This window comes from Camelus bactrianus, chromosome 17 (genome assembly GCF_048773025.1).
Source record: "Camelus bactrianus isolate YW-2024 breed Bactrian camel chromosome 17, ASM4877302v1, whole genome shotgun sequence".
Lineage (NCBI taxonomy): Eukaryota > Metazoa > Chordata > Mammalia > Artiodactyla > Camelidae > Camelus > Camelus bactrianus.
In genome coordinates, this window is record NC_133555.1 from 36,683,049 (window position 1) to 36,702,678 (window position 19,630).

Below are 19,630 nucleotides of genomic sequence, written 5' to 3' on the forward strand. Positions count from 1 at the left end.
AAAAAGTCAGATACCAAAGAATAGCTGCTATAGTTTTTCACATTACAAAGTTCAAACAAAGATAAAGCTAAAGGAAAGTGTTTAGGGATTCATGTTTCAGTGATAAAATCATACTCCCTAAGAAATGAAAGGAAGGGACCATTAGCACAGGGGTTACTTCCACAGGGAGAAGGTTGGAATTTTAGGCAGGATAGACAGGTTGAGGGACTTCTGGGGTGCTAGCAATCCCTTTCTTGACCTAATTTTTTTGAGCTGCAGAATTTTTTGTGTGCAATTTTCTTTATGTATATTATATTAACTATGAAAAAACAAAAAAGGAAGATAGTCAATATGTATCTCTCTTTCTACTCATTAACATCATTTTCCAAATTTCTCCATTCACTAACAATATTTGTATCTTTCAGTTAAGTCATTGAGTCTTTACTTAAAAATGATTATATACTAGCATGAGTCTGGGTATGAGGACACAGAGGAAGTTGGAGGCACACATAGTCCTGGTGTTGGAGGGAGGGCTCAGTGAGGAAGAGGGGACCTTCCTCTCCGCCTCCATTGTAACAGAAGGAAAAAAGAAAGGCTGGCTCATGCATCCACATACACTTGACAGACTGGAGTCATTAGAGTTTAGGTCTGAGTGCCACATTACTCCTTAATACGAGGTGAGGAAGTAAATGGTGTGATGAGGGATGGAGGCAAAGAATTCAGGCCACACATTTGGATAAAAGTTATTGGTAAGCAGATCTAGAAGGTTTTGAAAGATGCTCTTAGTGGAACTTGACAATAGCTTTAAGCCAAAAAAAGAAAAAAATAAAAAGAAGGAGAAAAGAAATAAAAAGAAAGGGAGGGAGGGAGGGAGGGAGAAAGAAAGGAAGGAAGGAGAGAAGGAAGGGAGGAAGGAAAAGTGAAAGGTATCAACAATGCCAGGTCAAACAGGATGGCTGGTGGGAGAGATGCCAGAGGCCCCGAAGGGAGTGGGAGCCCACACTCAGGGCAGCTGCAGGGAGAGAGAACTTCAGGGGGTGCCCAGCTGGAGGGAGTGCCCTTCTACTGTTTGAGGAGCCATGGGTAGGATCCCTATTCGGGATGACTGTCCCTTTGTGGTTGCCAAAATTGTTACCAAACTGAACTTGGGTCCACTCCCCTGCTGCACAGTAAAGCCACTCTACTGACACTAGGTTGTGTTGAAGGAAAGTATAGCATTTATTTGCAGGGCACCAAGCAAGGAGAACAGGCAGCTCCTGCTCAAAAGACCCTGACTCTCCAATGACTTCCAGGGAAGAGTTTCTAAAGGCGACATTTGGGGTGAGGGCTGCAGGGTGCATGAGTTTCTTTTGACTGGTTGGTAGTGAGGTAACCAGGTGGTGTTTCAGGAATCTTAATCATCAACATTCTTGTTCCAATCAGTCTGGGGTCTGTGTGCTTGAGGTCAGCATGTAGTCACCAGCTTCTGGTGACCTGGGCAGCGGTCTTAGTTTCTGCTTAAAAACTCAAAGATACGCCTCAGATTGTTATGTATATCCCTTAAGGAGGAACTAGGCCTCTGTTTTATCACTGAACTATTTGCTTTCCTTTGTTTCTGCATTCTCTCACTTCTCTAATTAGTGAGTCTTCTTTGGAATTCAGGGAAGGCCTAGAAGACTAAAGCTTTCTCCTACAAATAAGAAATGGGGGACATGGAGGGGCTTTTGTACCTGGGAAGGCCCCACAGGGTCCCAGTCAGTTCCACTGTCTCCTCAGCATCAGACATACACAGAAGCACGTGCGTACATGCATGCACACACTGATGCACACACTAATACGTACACATGCATATACATGTGCACACACATACAGGCACGTATGCACCCACATATGCACACATGCATGCACACACAAACACATGCACACGCGTACACATGCACACACACACGTGCACACACTCTGTCCTGGGGCAGGGGCTCCCCCAAGCTCCTCTTCATCACTTGAGCTGGGTCAGCCCCACTAGGAGCTTTAGCATTTCCTCTGTAGAATCTCCTCCGATGGCTTCCACTTCTGTTTTCACTGTGTGTTTGTCTGTGCTCCCCCTGGGAGGGTTAGCAGGTGCCTTGGACAGCAGGGAAGGGAGGACCATCAGCCATGTGCAGAGGTTTTATGTCAAGTCCCCGAGCTGGCTCCTGGCATGCAGTAGTAGGTGGGTAATAAAGCCTGGAATGTCTGAAGAAACCTTTTGCAGCATGGACGTCCCAGAGTCTTTGATGCTGTGGAAAAACACGGATGAATTTATACTGAAGGGCTCAGAATCTGCAGCAGGATTCTCATTTATCAACTAATTTTATTGAGACTCAGCCGTGTGCCTGACACTAGGTAGAAGAGGATGAGTAAGATGTGATACCAGCCACAGCCCAGAGGGGACACACATCTTGCACTTTTCCTGACGAGGCTGCACTGAAGGTGTTAGAAACCAGTTATGCAGTCAGGCTTGAGGGCAGCGGAGAGGGAGTGATAGATTATGGCTGGGGATGGAGGTGCTGGGGCTTCTTAAAAAGACTAATATTCCATCTGGGTCCAGAAGAATGGACAGGCTTTTCCTGGGTCAAGAAAGGGAGACAGTGTTCCTGGTGAGGGAATTTCCCAGAAGTATAAAAATGCACAGCATTTTGCAGAGGTGAAAAGTCTAGCTTCTCATGGAACCTAGGTGAGCAAGGGTCAAATTCCTCAGGGCCCAATTAAAAAAAAAAAAATTCCTAGAGCCTTACAGACCAGGCTAAGGAGTTTGGACTTTATCTTGTGGGGAACTGGGAGCCAGTGATGGGGATTAAGTAACAGCCAGTAACAGCGGGCTCACTAGGGTGAGCACGTTCTCAAAAGCTTCTTGGCCAGAACTGGTGAGGTAAGAAACTGGCATCTCACCTAGCATGAGGCTGGTACCCACACCCACACAACTGAGTCAGGACCGTCCCCACTTTCTCCACCCTGTTCCCCCAAATCAGATAACTCAGACAGGCTGGCCTTCTATCCTTCGGGGAGTGTGTCCCGAGTGACATGTGACATAATGAGACCGGACAGGCCGGTCCACAGGGAGATTCCTTCCACGCTGGCAGTGGAGGCCTCAAGGACGATTGGGTGGGGCTGAGCTAAGCCAAACACCTGCTGCCCTTGGGCACCTGACTGCTGGGAGCACAGCTCGCCCCACTTGCCACACAGAAGCTGCTTCCCCAGCCCCAGTTCCCCTTAGAGCGCTGGGCTAGCTCCTACAGGCTGGCGAGTGCCACCTGGTCCATTTTCAGGACTTTGGTGAGCTGATTGCTAAACACAGCTGTTATTACAAATTAAATTCTATGAACTAACAAGTGATTTAAAATAGAGGTAGTAAATAAAACCCACCACTTCCTAAGTGTTTTCTACACTATTAGCTATGTTCTTGAGGTTACCAACATCATTGCATATGGATGGTGGACATTTACTGGAATGAACTACTGTACATCTCTCCCCAACTCCGTGTTCAGTGACCCTACGTAGTGGGAATATTTACACTGCAGAAATTGGTAAATGCTACATACCAGAGCTCTTTCTGCAGAGAGCCGATTGTATAGCATCAGCCAGCCCACCACCACTAACGTCTGCCCCCTGCTTTGCTGGCTCCCTGTGGAAGTGCACCCACCCTTTCCAGACCTGTTCTGTCCACTTCCAGCAGCCACCACAGCACAATGGGTCTTGTCAGGTTAGTGTCTTGTCAGATGGGGTTTAGGAAGGTGTGGGGACCTTACCAGGACCCCTGAGGATTTACTTAGTCTTGTTATGGGGATGTCTCCTTGGGCAACCAGGGTCTCATACAGTGGACAGGCTCCCAGGGAGGGGATGGCCTGATCCCTGGGGTAGGCAATTGAAGAGGGGCCTTGCCTATGTCAAACGGACAAACTCCAAGCAGCCTCCTGTTCCAGGTAATAGGCTGGACATCTCTCCAAGGCGCCCAGTTCCTGAATGCCACCACATAGCCAGGTACCCTCTAGGGAAGACTCATTTATGGAAACAAGAACATGCCAGTGTAAAGCTGGAGCCAGCAACATGCCTTCTTACTATTCACCAACATTAAAGCCCTATCTCTGGGTCGCTGAGACTCACGAATATCTTCATGACCTTGGAGTTGATAAAGAAGAGATTTATCAAAAGTACATCTTTTTAAAAACTAAAGGAGAATGCTAAAGTGAACTTTTGGTAAATTGGTACTTCATTAAATTTAAGAGCATCTGTACCTTAGAAGACAACACTGATAGAATAAAAAGGCAATTCACAGACTGAGAGAAGAAACTTGTAATACTTAAACCTGACAAAGGGCTCATATCCAGAATATGCAAACAAGCCATTTAAAAACTGGCAAAAGACTTGAACAGGCACTCCATGAAAGAGGATATCCCATTGACCCAGTTAGCTTATGGAAAGGTATGCAGCCTTATTAGTATTAGGGAAATTAAAATTAAACACCACAGTGAACTATCATATACCCACAAGACTGGGTAGAATGTTAAAAACAGAATGACAAGTGTTGATATGGATGCAGAGACACTGAAACTCTCATGGGCGTTTAAACTTGTACTACCGCTCTGGAAACAGTTCGGCAACATCTACTAAAGGTGAACATACACCTACCTGATTATCCCAGAGTTCCCAGCAATGAGTGGATTCACACACCCAAGGACACGTACCAGGATGTTCATTACTGCTTTATTCATCACAGCCCCAAAAGGGAGACAACACAATCGTCCATCAGTTATGAACTCAAGGATGTTCACACCATGGACTACTAGGCAGCAGTGATAAAGGACATCGTCCACTGTGCACTAGGACATGAATAAATCCCACCGTTGGAGCCCAGCACCAAAAAGCACATGCCTCGTGAGTTCAGTTTTGTAGAGAGCAATGCAGCTGAAACTTAAAAAAAAAAAAAAACCAGCTTAAACTGACCTCTGGGATAGAAACCAGGATGGTGGTTTTCTCTCGGAGGTGGTAGGGAAAAATATGCCCTAGCCTCTGAAATTTAGAAATCAAAATCATCTCCCCTGATGCACTGAGAACTTCTGCTTTGCCTTTTGGAGGTAGAAACTTTGAGGACAGGTAGTAAGTCCGAGGAGCCCCTGCATTCCTCACCGTAACCCACCCCACTTCTCCCCAGCCGCCAACCAGGCAGGAACCCAGGGAAAGCCCAACCAGGGGCTGATCCACAGTGGCGATTTCATTGTGGTGTCAAGTAAGATTCCCACTGGCAACTCTGCTTTTCATCTCTTTTTAATTGTACTTATTTATCAATCATTTTCTTAACTCTTACCATGTACTAGGTGCACTGTTCAAAGTAGGTCATTATAAATTTAGTGTGTTGCTCATTCATTCATTTAGCCCATTGGGGTCTTAAAATAACAGCTTCTTTTTCATATATCCCAGAGATCTTTACAAATCAATACATAGAGAGCATCCTTATTCTTTTTTTTTTTTTTTTACAGTTCCTGAGCATTTGTTTCTGTGTATGTGCCATAATTTGTTTATCTTGGGTTGTCTTCAGTTTCTAACTATCAAAATGCTATAATGAATAACCTTATATATGCACTGTTTTGCATATTTCCAGAAATGGAATTGCTCGGTCAAAGGATATATGTGCATTTGTAATTTCAGTGAATATTGCCAAATTGTTCTCCATAGGTCTTGTACTATTTTACATGCCTACCTGCAGTGTATGACAGTATGCAGGCACATTAAAAAAAAAAAAAAAAGGCTTCTTTATTGAGCACTTACTATGTGCCAGGTAGTAAGCTAAGGTTAGTTCTCATGTGAGCCCATGGGAAGGGAAATATATTTGTTCCCATTACAGATGAGGAAACAGGCTCAGAGAAGTTAAGTGACTTGTTCAAGGTCACACAGCCAAGTCGGTGGCAGAACTGAGATTTGAAGCCAGATCCTGCATTACTCCAAAGCACATGGCTTAGTAGAGTCTCATGACCCTCCAGAACCAATTCACCTTAAGAGACCGGTAGAAGTAATGAGGCCCCAACCTGAGCCCAGTGAATCAATCTCTGGCCCCTAGACTGGCCTGAGCAATAGAAGCTTCCACAGCAGTTGTTCAAAATTCGATTCCAGGCCCCACCTGGCACTACAGGGCCAGACTTCCGGCCCTGCACACAGTAGGTACACACAGCCTGTCTGGGGATGGAAGGAGATCTGGCTGCCTGACAACTCTTCTTCCTTTGGGGAGGTAGGGGAGTCCCTCACTTCCTTCTGGTCTCTGGGCAAATGTAAGTCACCTCTTCTGGGAAGCCCTCTCTGACCACCCCAGCTTACCCTCTAGGAACTGCTAACACCTTTGCCTTGCCTCGGTTGGCTTCCTTGCGTTTCTAGGTCTTAAATATGGACTAGGATGAACCATATGGAGTTGTCCTTTATGTAGGTTAAAAATAGTTGAAAATGGGATATTTCATCTAGTCCATTTAAACACTTCCCGCTACCAGAATGTCAGCTCTGGGAGGGCTGGAGATGTTTGTGTTCACAGCCCAGTCCTCAGACAAAGCCTGGCACACAGTAGGCACTCAGTAAATGCTGGGTATGTGCTTGAGGGAACCCGACCACCCCAGGAGCTCTGTAGCCCACACACCGGCCCCCACGTGGAGCTGGAGGGAGCTGGAGGGACCGGGGCACCGCCCTGTTCCACGCAATCTCGGGCGCCTTCCCGGTAGCGGCGCCGGGCGGCGGGGTGGGGCTCGCCGTCATCTATTTACCAGCCTCGCCCCTTCGACGGGCGCGCCGTTAATGAGATTAGCCATTAAAAAGCGGGCGAGCGGCCGCCGCAGAGGCTCGGGGCCACCCCCAGGCCGAGCCGGGCTGGACGGCGCTCCTGGGCGCCGCGCACCCAGCCCGCCGCGCGCGAGGCCGAGCGCCGAGCTCCGAGCTCCGGGGCCATGGAGAAAGCGCGGCCGCTGTGGGCCACCCCGCTGCAGTTCGTGTTCGCCTGCATCTCGTATGCGGTGGGCCTGGGCAACGTGTGGCGCTTCCCCTACCTGTGCCAGATGTACGGCGGAGGTGAGTGCGGGCGCCCGGGCTGCGCCGTCCCCGCAGGACCCGCGCCGGCGCCTTCCGTGCGGAGTGGCCTGGGGGTGAGCGCTGGGGTTGGTCCCATATTGCATCCCAGTAAACTGAGGCTCAGAGAGCAAACTTGCCCAAAGTTACAGAGTTGGGAACTGGACCCAGGACACCTCAGTCCACAGCGGGAGCTCTTGTCCAAAGCGCCTTCCGGAGCCTTTGCAGCCCCAACCCCATCGCTGGTGCGGCCAAGCCCCCCGGCGCACTCTCGTTACCCTTCATTGTCCGTCAGGCTTCTCTGTGAGCAGTAGGAGGCTCGGGGGACACTATTTTCTTCCCTCGGGAGGAAGAAAGGTGGCAATATATGACTGCTAGTGAGTAATCCTTACATTTAAGTGTAAAAAGTGAGCAGGAAATTATCTCGTTCAACAGAAACTCGTTATACAACTTTCAGATCAGAGACTTAGATTCCTGGCAGCATGATTTGAAACTCAGGATAAAAGGATCTTAAACTATTTCTTTAAACGTTTAATCAAAAGATTGGTTGGGGTTTGGAACCACAATAGGCAGGAATGCTAATCTCTCTATTTCAGTTTTGCTTGTTTTGGGTTTTTACAAATTTTTCCTCTGAAGCATCACAGCACACTCACTAGACAGACAGCAACACACCCACACAGCATTCCTGTACCTTCCAGGGAGCTGGGTACACCTTCATGACTTGCCAAAGTGAGGGCCAAGTGCTTTTTTTGGAAGGCAAGGCGGCAACAGAGAATGAAGTCTTAGCATTAAAAAAAAAAAAAATTGTTTTTTCAGCTATTCCATTTCTAGAATTCTACCTTTAGGTAGAATTCTAGACAGAAGGTAGACAATAAAAGGATGGCCTCCATCTTTTAATAAGAGCAAAACATTGGAAACTTTCTTAGCCCTCAACTAAAGGGAATTGGTTCAATAAATTATGGAACATACACCAGCGGTGCTCTTTGAAGCCATTAAGTTAGTGTTTGTAGAAAATGTACATGAGTATTTTTTCATATCGTATATTAAGTGGAGGGAGGGAAGTCAGATTCAAAGCGCTATAAAATGGATGGTCAACTGTGTTTTAAACTACACAGAGAAAAGAGAATGAAAAAAAAAAAAAAAAAAAAACCAAGGGGGAATGCAACAGTAGTTAACTCTGGGTGATTTTTGCTTACCTTATACTGTGTGTGTGCGTGTGTGTATGATGTCTTCTATAATCAGCATAAGTGGTTTTTTCACCATAAAGGACAATGAACGATGTTAGAGCAAAGTATTTACCAAATTTAATCCATTTAAGAAGGCTAAGAAGGCCAAGACCTAAAACGCTGCTTCCTGACCCTCACCCCTCCAGCTCAAAAAAAAGACAAAAGGTTAGTGTACAGTTTTTTAAAAAGTGCATTCTTAATCCTCTGACTCCTTTTTTGAAATTTGAAACACGTATATACCTCTTAATTATGTTAAGTGCCTGTGTTCCTGTGTGCTCTGACAGCTTCATAAATGACTTTTGAAAGATTTGTCAACATGAGATTTCCACATCATTTTATGTTCAGCATACCTACTCATGGTACCTTTATCCTGACTACACATTTCCTGGACATCAGGCCTAGTGAAACTTGCTGTCACATGACTATTTAATTCCTTGTTTCTAACAACACCATCACCCGAATAGTCTGCAGATGGACACAGGTAGGGTGGAGTAGTTCTGAAACAGAGTATAGCTGATCCTCCACACAGTCGAAAATCCCTGTGGTTGGCCCTCTGTATCTTCCGTTCCTCCATATCCGCAGTTCTGCATCCATGGATTCAGCCAACCAGGAATCGTAGTAACGTGGTATGTACTACTGAAAAAAATCCACTCATAAGTGGACCCATGCAGTTCAAACCCAGTTTTATTCAGGGGTCAGCTGTATCTACAGAGTTGCCAGGGAAACTGCAAGACCTTCAGAACCCAGGAAAGGAAAGAAGACATCCTGTGCCTGGTACAGAGTATACTTAGGCTGATGGATGGATAGATGATGGTTGACTAGCAGATAGACACTGGGGAGGGGACAGATTGGTGAGTGGATGGATGGATGGATGTGTCCAGGATGGACAGATGTAGGATGAATGGGTGGTGCCCTCTCAGTCCTAAGTGTCCACAGAACCAAGACCTGGCAGCTTATCCTCGCTCAGTAAGGACTTGACCACCTAACACCTGCCCCTATTTCCACCTCATTTCCTGCCACTCATCCTCCAGCCCTCAGAACTATTCTGAACAACTCTCCATCAGTGAACGCCCACTCTTTGCCTCCACACTTTGCACAAGCTATTCCGCCATCTGGGATGCGCTGTCAGCCTGGAGCACTCTCAGCACCTGGTCAGAAGGACTGCACCTTGTTCTAGAGTTTGTCCCCCATCAGCCCCATCTCTGTGAAGTGGTGGGGTCAGAGGAGGCACCCAGTGAATATTTGTTGGATGAAGGAGCCAGGTCTATTATGAAAAGCCACAGAGTTCACGAGCTGGGGATGCTGGTGGTTTTCGCAAGGCTCTCGCTGCCCAATGGCTACAATAAGTGCTTTATGTTTACACACCCGTGCCTGACGGTAACCAAACACATGGTGAAAAGCCCCAGAAGGGTATCTAACTTCCCTCTACACAGAGCCGTGACTTCCAGCACCCCCATCCCCTGCCAGCCAACAAAGAGCTTGTTTATCAACTGTAGAGCCAAGCTGTGCCAAAATACTTACCAGAATAAAAAGGATTAGGGGTCCACGCTGCTTTCCATGAGGTTCTGCCCATGACCAGGGAGGCTGGTTTCTTTCCTGCTCTGCGGGCCGGGCCGGCCGGAGGAATGTTAATTCTGAAGATTACATTCCAGGTGCCAACCACCTCTTACAGCACGTCAGCGCTAGAACAAAGGAAAGGCAGCTGAAGGAACTGCACAAAAGCTCTGCTTGAGAAAGTCAGCAGGTCTTGGCGACTATGTCAAAGTCTAGGGCCATGGTTGTTCAGGATGAAATTGGGATGCAAACGTGCTGGATACTAACGTGCGGGAAGTGAGTTCACCAGCGGTTGACCTTGTTATAAACAGGCTCAAATTGTGGAAGAAACGTGGAGGGATGAGAATAGTTATGTGGCTCACGGAAATGTGGATTTTTTTTTCACCTGTTTTCTCTGTATGATATTTGAACTAGAAAGAGGGGAAATCAGAGGACACCTGACCAGACAGTGGGACAATGACACTTCCCCTCAAAGCCCTTTCTGCTCCTCCCTGGTGCTTAGATCATTAGATCATTAGTCTCAGATTTTGCCCACCTAAGTCTCTTGATAAACTACAGACTGCTGGCCCCATCCCTAGAGATTCTGATTTGCAGACCTGCATGGGAGGGCAGGATTCTGCATTTCTGACAGGCTCCTAAATGATGCCGATGGATGCTGCTGGTCCATGGACCACACTTTAGAGGAATCCCTGCCCCCCACCAACCAGGCCACCAGCACCTGGGAGCCAGGGAGTGGGGTGCCATTAATGTAGAAAAGCTGGCTTTTGGAAGGAGGAGCAGGACCCAATTTACAGCATTTGCTGATGACCAGGATGTAAACATTCCCACTATGGCTGATTTCAGGTCACCAATGTCATGTCCAGGAATGTGGGGCTGGAAGAGGTGTGAGGTTCGTGTGAGCCAGTATGAGCCAGCCTTGGCCCGGCCCTAGAGCCACAGCCCCTCAGGACAGCACACAGCCGGGGCTGAGCCGCACCAGCTCAGTCCACGGAAGGACGGTGGACAGCACCACCGCTGCTTGCTTGTGCGTGTGTGTGTGCACGTGTGCACGCGTGCTCATTCTCTGGCTCATGGTGTTTTCACAGCACTCCTGGATAGAACAGGAACTTGAGTTTCAGAGGTTGTAAAGTACCAAACACATTCAATTTGCAAAGTCAACTCAAGATGCCGGGTCCCAGCCATCAGAAAATGTGGCCAGGGCATCCTGGGAGAGGCCATATCTGCTGCTCATCCTGAGGTTTCTAGGTTCAATCCTGGTAACAACCAAGCTATCGGGCCCCTAGCATGCGCCAGGCATTTTCTGCAGGTATTCAGTTAACTCCTCACAACACTCCTCAAGTCAGTCTCGTCTCCACCCCCCACCCCTCTTAGAGATGGGAATCAAGTTCAGAGAAGAAAAGATGACTTCTGGAGGAGTAGCTGCGACCACATCTGGGTCTAATCCAGCGCTCTCTCCACAGACCATCCAGCGCTCTCTCCACAGACCATCCAGGGCTCTCTCAGCAGACTATCCAGCATCGTCTCTGATCTGATAAAGGCAGGACAGGCAGGCTGCTGCTGAGGTCCGCACCTTCTCCCAGGACCCTGAGTCACACTTGCCACGGCTCAGGGCACTTCCTCATGTGGTTCTGGTGTGACACTCAGCCATGGCTTCATCTACACATTGGAGGGGGCCTGGCCAAGTGGCTGATGTCTGCAGCGTCCGTCCATCTGTGAGGAGCCCTTGTCACTGATGGTCCAGCCTCCTCTCCACTTCTGGAGGAGGTGAAAATGAGGGTTAGGTTGGGGTTAGACCGGGCCATCTACACAGAGCTGGAGAGGTGCCTCCATTGTGTGTTTCTGCATGACAGACCACTCTAAAATGTCAGGACTTAGAAGGAATGATAGGATTAGAAAAATCACCATTTGGCAACCAACACAATAATAATTGTTTCAGGCAGATGCTAAAACTAGTGGGTGAAGGTCTGATGAGAAATAGGATAGTTACCTAGTCCGGAAACATCTCCCTACAAGACTCTTAGTAATTGCAAAGGGGAAAACAGTAAGAGAAACCAGGTAGACCCCTCCAAACCTAGTGAGCAAAGTTAACGTTGCCCAGCATGGGGCAAATCAACATCACATGCCTCTGGACAAAGACCCGGCTCCTTTAGTGTTCCTGCCGAAACCCCAAATGAGGGACATTCCACAGAGTAACCGACTGGCGTCTCCAGCATGTCAAGGTCATGAGAGACAAAGACAGAGTGTGGTGCTGTCCCAGATTAAAGGAGGCCAACAGACATGGCACAGGCCGTATGCGATCGTGAGCCGGATTTGAGACCAGGGAAAGGCCATTAGTGGAGTAATTGGTAAAATGCCAGTAAGGTCTGCAGATAAAATAATAGATCTGTGTCAGTGTTGACTTCCTGATTTTGCTCTATGCACTGAGATTATGGAAGAGAATGTCTTTGTTTTTAGGAAATACATATTGAAGTATTAAGAGGTAAAAAGGAAAAAGGAAGTTGTGGCTGAAACAATTAACTTATTTCTCCCACTTCTGTGAGGGGCTGGGTGTTTCTCTGCCGGTTTCGTTTGGCCTGGCTCAAGCAGCTCCATTGGCTGGTGGGTCGGCTGGGCTGGAAGGTACTCACATGTTGGCAGCTGATGCTGAGTTGGCTGGGACCCTCCTCCACGTGGCCCTTTATCCCAGGTAGCTTGGACCAGCTTCCATACATGGTGGTCTCAGGGCTGCACTCCAAGATGATGAAGGTGAAGCTGTAAGCTACCTTGAGGCCTGGGCTCTGGAACCACCATGGCACCCTCTTCCCCACTTCCTACTGGACAAAGCAAGCCCCAGGGTCAGCCCAGATCCACGGGTGGAAACAGACTTCACCTCTTCCCGGGAGCGGCTGCAGAGTGTGTGGCCATGTTTAGTCTCCAGCACTGTGCCCCACCGAGATGCAACAACATCGAGGGTGCAAACACGCCGTTTTTCAGGCCTCTGTCTGCCTCTCCCTGATGCCAGGGTCTCCCATACAGATCCAGGGGCAGAGTGTGACGTAAGAGGAGCATGAGGAGCAGTTCAGTCAGAAGAGGGTTGGTCAGTAGTCTTGTTCTCAAACTGGTCACTAAACAATTTTCTGTTATTGTGATATGTTTGCATGCAGAATAACTCACTTGTTTTGGTGTACAGTTCTATGAATTGTGACAAATACATGAAGTTGTGTTATCACTACCAAAATCATATCCATTGTAGTCAGCCCCCCCCCCCCAGCCCCCAGCAATTGTAGGTCTGTCTTTTGTCCCAATAGTGTTGTCTTTTCTGGGATGTCATATAAATGGAATTACACAGTATGTAGCCTTTTGAATCCAGCATCTTTCACTGAGCATAATGCTTTTGAGATTCTCCCATGTTGTTGCATGAATCAGTAGTTTGTTCCTTTTTATTAGCTGAGTAATATTCTGTTGTATGGATGTAGCAGAGTTTATTTCTCCATTCACTCACTGAAGGTCAGTTAGGCTGTTTCCAATTTAAGACAACCATGAATGCGGACACTGTAAACATTCGTGTGTAGGTCTTGGTGTGAACATTAGTTTTTATTTCTCTAGAGTAAATACCTAGGCATGGGATTGCTGGGTCATACAGTGAACGTCTGCTTAACTTCATCAGAAACTGCCAAACTGCATTACAGAGTGGCTGCACCATTGTACACTTCCCCTAGCAGAGTCCCTCCACATCCTCGGCAGCACATGGAATTGCCAGCATTTCCTGTTTTAGCTGTTCTAATAAGTGTGTAGCATCATCTTATTGTGGTTTGAATGTGCCTTTTCGTGCTGAGCACCAATACTGAACATCTTCGTGTGCTAGTTTGCCATTCACATATTTTCTTTGGTGAAATGTCTGTTCACATTTTTTTGTACATTTTAAAAATGAGTTCCTTGTTTTCTCATTATTGAGTTTTGAGAGTTCTATATATATTCTAGATACAAAGGCTTTGCCACATACATGTTTTGAAAATATTTTCACCCAGTAGCTTGTCTTTTTACTCTCCTGACAATGTTGTTTATGGAGCACAGTTTTAAAGTGAAGTCTAATATTTTATGAAGATATATCAACATTTTCTTTCACAGATAATGTTTCTGATGTTTCAGCTAAGAAATCTTTGCCTAACTTAAGATCAGGAAGATTTTCTCTTGTGTTTTCTTCTAGAAGTTTTATAGTTTTGAGTTGTAATAGGTCTGTGATCCATTTTGAGGTTTTTTTAGGGGGAAGGTATAAAATGTGAGGTATGGATTGAAGTTCATTTTTTCCTGCATATAGATATTCGCTTGTTCTGGCATCATTTGTCGAGGCAGTGAAAGTGGAGCAGATCCACTGGGAGAGTGTGTCTGGCTGGCTGGTTGCGCAGTGGGAGGGGTGAAAGAATCACTGGAGGGCAGGGCTGAAGAGCCCTCATTCCCATCTGGGCGCCTGGCCTTGGATTTCCGACCTGCCCGTGGGCAGCGGACCATCAGGCCCTGGGAAAGAGGAAAGCCTTCCGTGGACCATTCCGGCCTCCTGTGGTTACTGTTTAACACCTTGGGTGAAAATAAGCTTTTCTTATAACCAGTGAGGGTTTGAATGTTGCTCCAAGCAGGTTGTCCCAACGCTACCTATCTTGATAGGTATGTGGTGGGTGAGAGCCCCTGATGGCCTCTTGGACTCCTTGCTGTTGAGAGGACCTGGGGTAAGAGGCTGAAACACGTTTCTCCTGGGCAGGAAGGGAGCAAGGAAGGGCCCGGCAGCGTCTTCAACACAAGAGCCCAGAAATGAGAGGGCAGGATTTGTTGTAGCCCCGGTGTGAGCAGAGCGGATGGAGACCTGGCGGTGTGGGGCTCACGTTCCCGAGCACACAGCCGCTGCCTTTCTCTCCGTGGGGAGGGAGCCTGGGGTGGGAGGACGGGAGGCTCTGCTTGGCCTTTCTGCTTCTGGGCTCATCTTCCCAGTGGAATGTCCTGCAGCTACTTACGGAGTCAGGTGGAGGTGCTTGGGGTAGCCCAGAGAGTGATGGTGCGATCCTGTTGAGGGAGAAAAGTGGGCTGTAAGGCCGCACGTACATACAACGGAGGCATTTTTGTAAATACCAGATGTTTCTATGAGCATATGTATTGTGTTGTTTACCCTAATACTTTCAGAGCCAGTTCCTCCTGTAAGCAGCCTTTAATCCCTGCATCTGTAGGGTCAGGGTTTTATTTTAATCAGAAGTCTTGCCCTCTTCTCCTAGTGAACTTTTTTCAGGTCCACTGCCAAGGAGCCAGGAACTGAGGGAGGAATGGCCGAGGGGCTGCGGAGGAGGGGGCCGAGACCAACCGGAGAAGCAGTGGCTCAGCTGCCGGCGGGGACAGCCGGTGTGGGGGACCTCCCAACAGGCTGCCATCCTTTGTCCATGTGTCTGGCGGTGGTGGGGGGGGTGCCTTTCATGGCTCCAATCATACCCTCTGGCTCCCCACTATCATGGGGGCATTTGTCTGCAGGTGGCTCCTTGGAAACCAGTGGGTTTAAAATTTGTATTGGTATAGTACCTTTATTAAAATGAAATTTTAGGCTGAAGGCCACTGTATAAAATGGATAAACACAACGAAGGTGCTCTGTAAAGGAAGGTGAAACTCCTCTGCCCACGTGATCCCTCGTGGGCTAGGAGCAGGGCTGCTAACCTCCCATCCACCCCACACCCAGTTTAGGGCCCAGCTCAGAGGAAGGTTTAGTGAAACGGTTGTTTAACGTAACACCTCCTGTGGGCACCATCAGGGCTGTGCGAAAAGCCCAAAGGAAGTGTGTGGAGGTGGACGGCTGGATGGACAGATTCAGGAATGATGTTCAGAACATTTAACCATGCAGTGGTCCAGGCTCTGATCAACCATTAGTTGCTGCAACAGAAGATGGAATGGGGGTTTCTGGCCGAGGGGCTGGGGCAGCTGAGGCATTGAGGAAGGCACTCATGGGGCTTGGGACAGCAGCAGTCTACCACCCAGAATGGAAGTATTTAAAGATTTTAACAACTGATCTGGCCACATGTCATCCATGGATAGATGGATGAGTAGAAAGATAGAAGGATGGTTGGATGGATGGATGGAAGACAAAAGAGTGGATGTTGGAAGAATGGAGGATGAGTAGAAAGATAGGCAGATGGATTCTGAAGGAAAGATAAAAGAAGACCGGATGGAGGATGGTTGGATGGATGGATGGATGGATGAATGGAAGATAGGTGGATGGATGGAAAGGCAGAAGGATGAATGGACAAGTGGAAAGACTGAGGGAAGAAAGGGAGGATGAATGGAAGGACATTGGCTGAGCCGTTGGGTGGGTTACAAAGCCCAGCGCTGATGACCTGGTTTTGGCTGGACACCTGCAGGTAGTTTCCTGGTGCCCTACATCGTCATGCTCATCGTGGAGGGCATGCCGCTCCTGTACCTGGAACTGGCAGTGGGGCAGCGCATGCGGCAGGGCAGCATCGGCGCCTGGAGGACAATCAGCCCCTACCTCAGTGGCGTTGGTAAGTGGGTCCTTTCCAGTCCTCTCCCACCTGTGGACCCTCAGACTCTATCCTGGGCAGGAGGAGGTGAGGGGAGAGTCCACTGGTAAAGCTGCTGGAGCAAGGGGCAAGCATGAAGCCCAGGAGAGAACCCTGGAATGGGGTGGGCGGATGGCCCAGGAGGGAGATGCTGTAGAATGTGGGCTGGATCTCTTACCCATGGGACAGTAAGAGAAGGAGGATGCATACCCCAGGGAACTGATGCCACATTGCTTCTCTTCTCTGGGCCTCAGTTTGCTCATCTGTTAAAGGGAAATAACTGACCAGGAAAGCAGCTGTAACTCTGTCCTGGCCAGCAACCATTCTGGAAACTCCCCTGCTAATTACTACTAACTTTACGTGTATTTGTGTGTGAGCTCATTTAATCTTCATCACACCAGAGAGGTTGTGGGGCACCATCCATATCTCCAGTGCACAGAAGCCAAGGCTCAGTGGATGGCCAGAGGGGCACAGCTTTCCATCCTGCCTCCGCTGAGTTACTTGGAGCCAGTGTCCTGGGCACCGGGGAGATGGTTCACCTGCTCTGCACAGCTCTCACGTGCCAGGGCTCCTCTGTGAGCAGGAGGAACTTTGACCAGCAATGGCCATGGTCCATTCTGCTCGTCCCTCTCAACCCTCCAGCAGAAAGGCAGGCGGGAAAGCTGAGGGATATCTCAGGAGCAAGGAGGATGTAAACCTGCACATGACTTAGATACAGAAGAAATGCGTCCGGTGGCCTCACAAATCATCTCCAGATCCAGCTGCCTCATTTTGAATGGCTGTTAATTTTTAACATGGAGGTGTGTGGTTTTACAATCGGCTTGAGTCATCAATCACAGAGGGCTTCTCTGACGCAGCATTTGTGGTGCAATAGGAAAGATACCAGATGTTTATGCCAATCAGGAATTCTGGTGAATGTTTAACAGCTGGCTGTCCAGGTGGGTGGGGGTGGAGGAAGGCCTGGTTGTAGCATTTATGGATACCAATGGTGTAACTACTGCCACCAATGTCAACTTCTAAGGCGGTGCCCCAGGGTGTGGGGTTGAGCAGAGATGTGCACAGTGGCTCTCAGGGCTGCTGAGGGCCAGCTCTAAACATCTCTGGTTACCAACCCTCTCTCTGCTTCGGGTGCCCCCAACCCCTCACTGGTTCCCTGCAGGCCTGACCAGGTCGGGGCAGCCCCCATCCCCTCCACTCCTGACACACCCCCTCACAGCCTGCTCCCTGACACCACTGGGCAGGGTTTGGCACAAGTGACCCAGCTTCAGGCAAGCCAAGGAAGGAGCAATTATGATGTCTGGCATCAGTGACAAAGTGCTTCTCATATGGTTCGAATCCTAGTTCTGCCACTTCATAGCTGTGTGGTCTTGGGCAAGCGTTGTGCCTCAGTCTCCTCCTCTGTGAAGTGGGCATAACAGTACCCGTTTCACAACAGCATTGTGAGGACCTGAAGCATATAAAGTACATTGCCCAGCACCTGGCACTTAGATCTCAAAAGAACGTCACCAGCCTCACGTCCCAGAAGACGGGGAGAGAGGTGGGGGAGAGACTAAGCCTTAGAAAGTGCTCGCAGGTGCCAGGTCACCAACCTGCCAAAGGAGGTTTTGCCACCACAGGGTGGACACGGCAGAGCCACCACTGCCCGGTCCGTGTCGGGGGGAGGGGCGGCCCTCAGCGCCCTCTGCGTCCTGTCCCTTCAGGCGTGGCCAGCGTGGTGGTGTCCTTCTTCCTCTCCATGTACTACAACGTCATCAACGCCTGGGCCTTCTGGTACCTCTTCCACTCCTTCCAGGTGAGCAAGCCTGGGCAGCGCAGGGGCCGCAGCAGGAGAAGGGGAGGACCCCAGGCCACCCACCTGCCCAGGGGTGGAGGGTGGGGGTGGCAGCCTTAGAGCCGGGGCGTGGTACAAAGGGCTGGGGGGAGGCCGGGCACCCCAGGACCCCTGCTGTTGTGTGTGTGCACACTTCTGGAGAGCAGGCCCACGGCTTTCATCGGGTTCTCTCTGAAGGATGTGACCCCTGAAATATTAAGAATCACCACATAGTGGGTCCTGGGGGAAACCTGTGAAGAGAACTGCTGGGGAGGGGCTCCACCCACGGAGCATGACAGTACCGGCCTTCGTCCTTCTCCTGTTCCTCCTGTTCCTGCTCCTCCTCCTCCTGCTCCTCGCCCTTCTTCCCCTCCTCCTCCCCATATCATCATTGTCTGTTTCTTGTTCTTCCAAGTTTCTGCCTCCAGGCCGAGCCCCTCCTTTTCTCTGCAAAATTCTCCTAGAAGGACCGTTGTCACCCCCTGTAACACAATAGCAGCTCTTCCCAAAGATAAACATTTAAAAAATGCATTTCTGACTATAACCATCGCTGATGCTCACTGTAGAAAATGAGGAAGGGGCTGGAAATCGTAGAGAAGAGAGAATCCTGATTCTGCACCAACAGGTGGTCTTCGTATCTGAAATGGGGATTTCCCCTCCACTGCCCGTGTTCACTCTTTTCCTCGGTGCCCGGCTTTCACTCTTGGGGACCCCACTGCCACTGCCCCCACTCACCTCCCAGCAGCCTCCTCCATCTCAGCCTCTTCCCCAGTGGGAGGAGAGAGGAGCTCGCTGGACGGATGCCTCACCCTTGGCCACTGAGCCAGGCCTTCACGGCTCAGACCCTGTCTCCAAGGTCCAAAAGCTAGGTGGGGCCGGCATGGACTGTGAACTGGCCCCAGTTTGTGAGGCCAGTCTCTGGGGCACATGGGGCCCCGAGGAATGCTGGGGTGAATGACCTCAATAATCAGGAGTTGGCATCTACTCTTAGAAGGTGCTACCTCCACACCCAATTCTGGATTCCCAATCCGCCCCACCCAGGTCACCTCATTGGAAAATGCCTTGCGCACATCCCTGACAGGAAGAACTCTCTGCCCTGAGCTTAGCTGCAGCCCCTCATCCTCTCCCTGGCTCAGCCTAGAGCACCATGAAGACTAGCCACAACCCTCTCTCTCCCCCACCTTCCTCAGAGAAGCAGGGCACTCCTCTACTCTCCAGCCTGGGGACCATTTCCCCTCCTCTGTGCAGGGCTGTCATGTATGGTTGGGCAAGTTGTGCATTGCACAACACCATTCCAGCTAAGGGGTTGCAGGCATTATAGATCTGTATACTTATTAAGACAATTTTCCAAAAGTGGAAGCAATGTGTCTTGCTCTAACAAATCAGGTTAATTTTACCGTCTTCCAAAGGTGAAAATAGAATGTCTCAAGAAAGGGGTTATCTTTTTCTAACCCTCCGAAGTGTGAAGGTTAGTGATT

The 19,630-nt window shown here is 49.1% G+C and overlaps 1 protein-coding gene across 5 annotated transcripts in view; it reads left to right on the forward strand.

The window, feature by feature from the left end:
- SLC6A20 (solute carrier family 6 member 20) overlaps nucleotides 1–19,630 on the forward strand; it is a 57,291-nt gene that overhangs the window by 17,925 nt on the left and 19,736 nt on the right. For 2 of the 5 annotated variants that reach the window (XR_012500040.1, XR_012500041.1), the window contains exons 1-3: nucleotides 952–7,038; nucleotides 16,184–16,324; nucleotides 18,043–18,134. Coding sequence is in view for 3 of the 5 variants with exons in the window: in XM_010945974.3 (XP_010944276.3) it covers nucleotides 6,918–7,038; nucleotides 16,184–16,324; nucleotides 18,043–18,134 (354 nt within the window). In the remaining 2 variants the exon portion in view is untranslated. Of the gene's footprint in view, nucleotides 1–951; nucleotides 7,039–16,183; nucleotides 16,325–18,042; nucleotides 18,135–19,630 lie in introns of those variants that run through there. The other 3 variants (XM_010945974.3, XM_074345051.1, XM_074345050.1) reach the window with 2 other exon arrangements.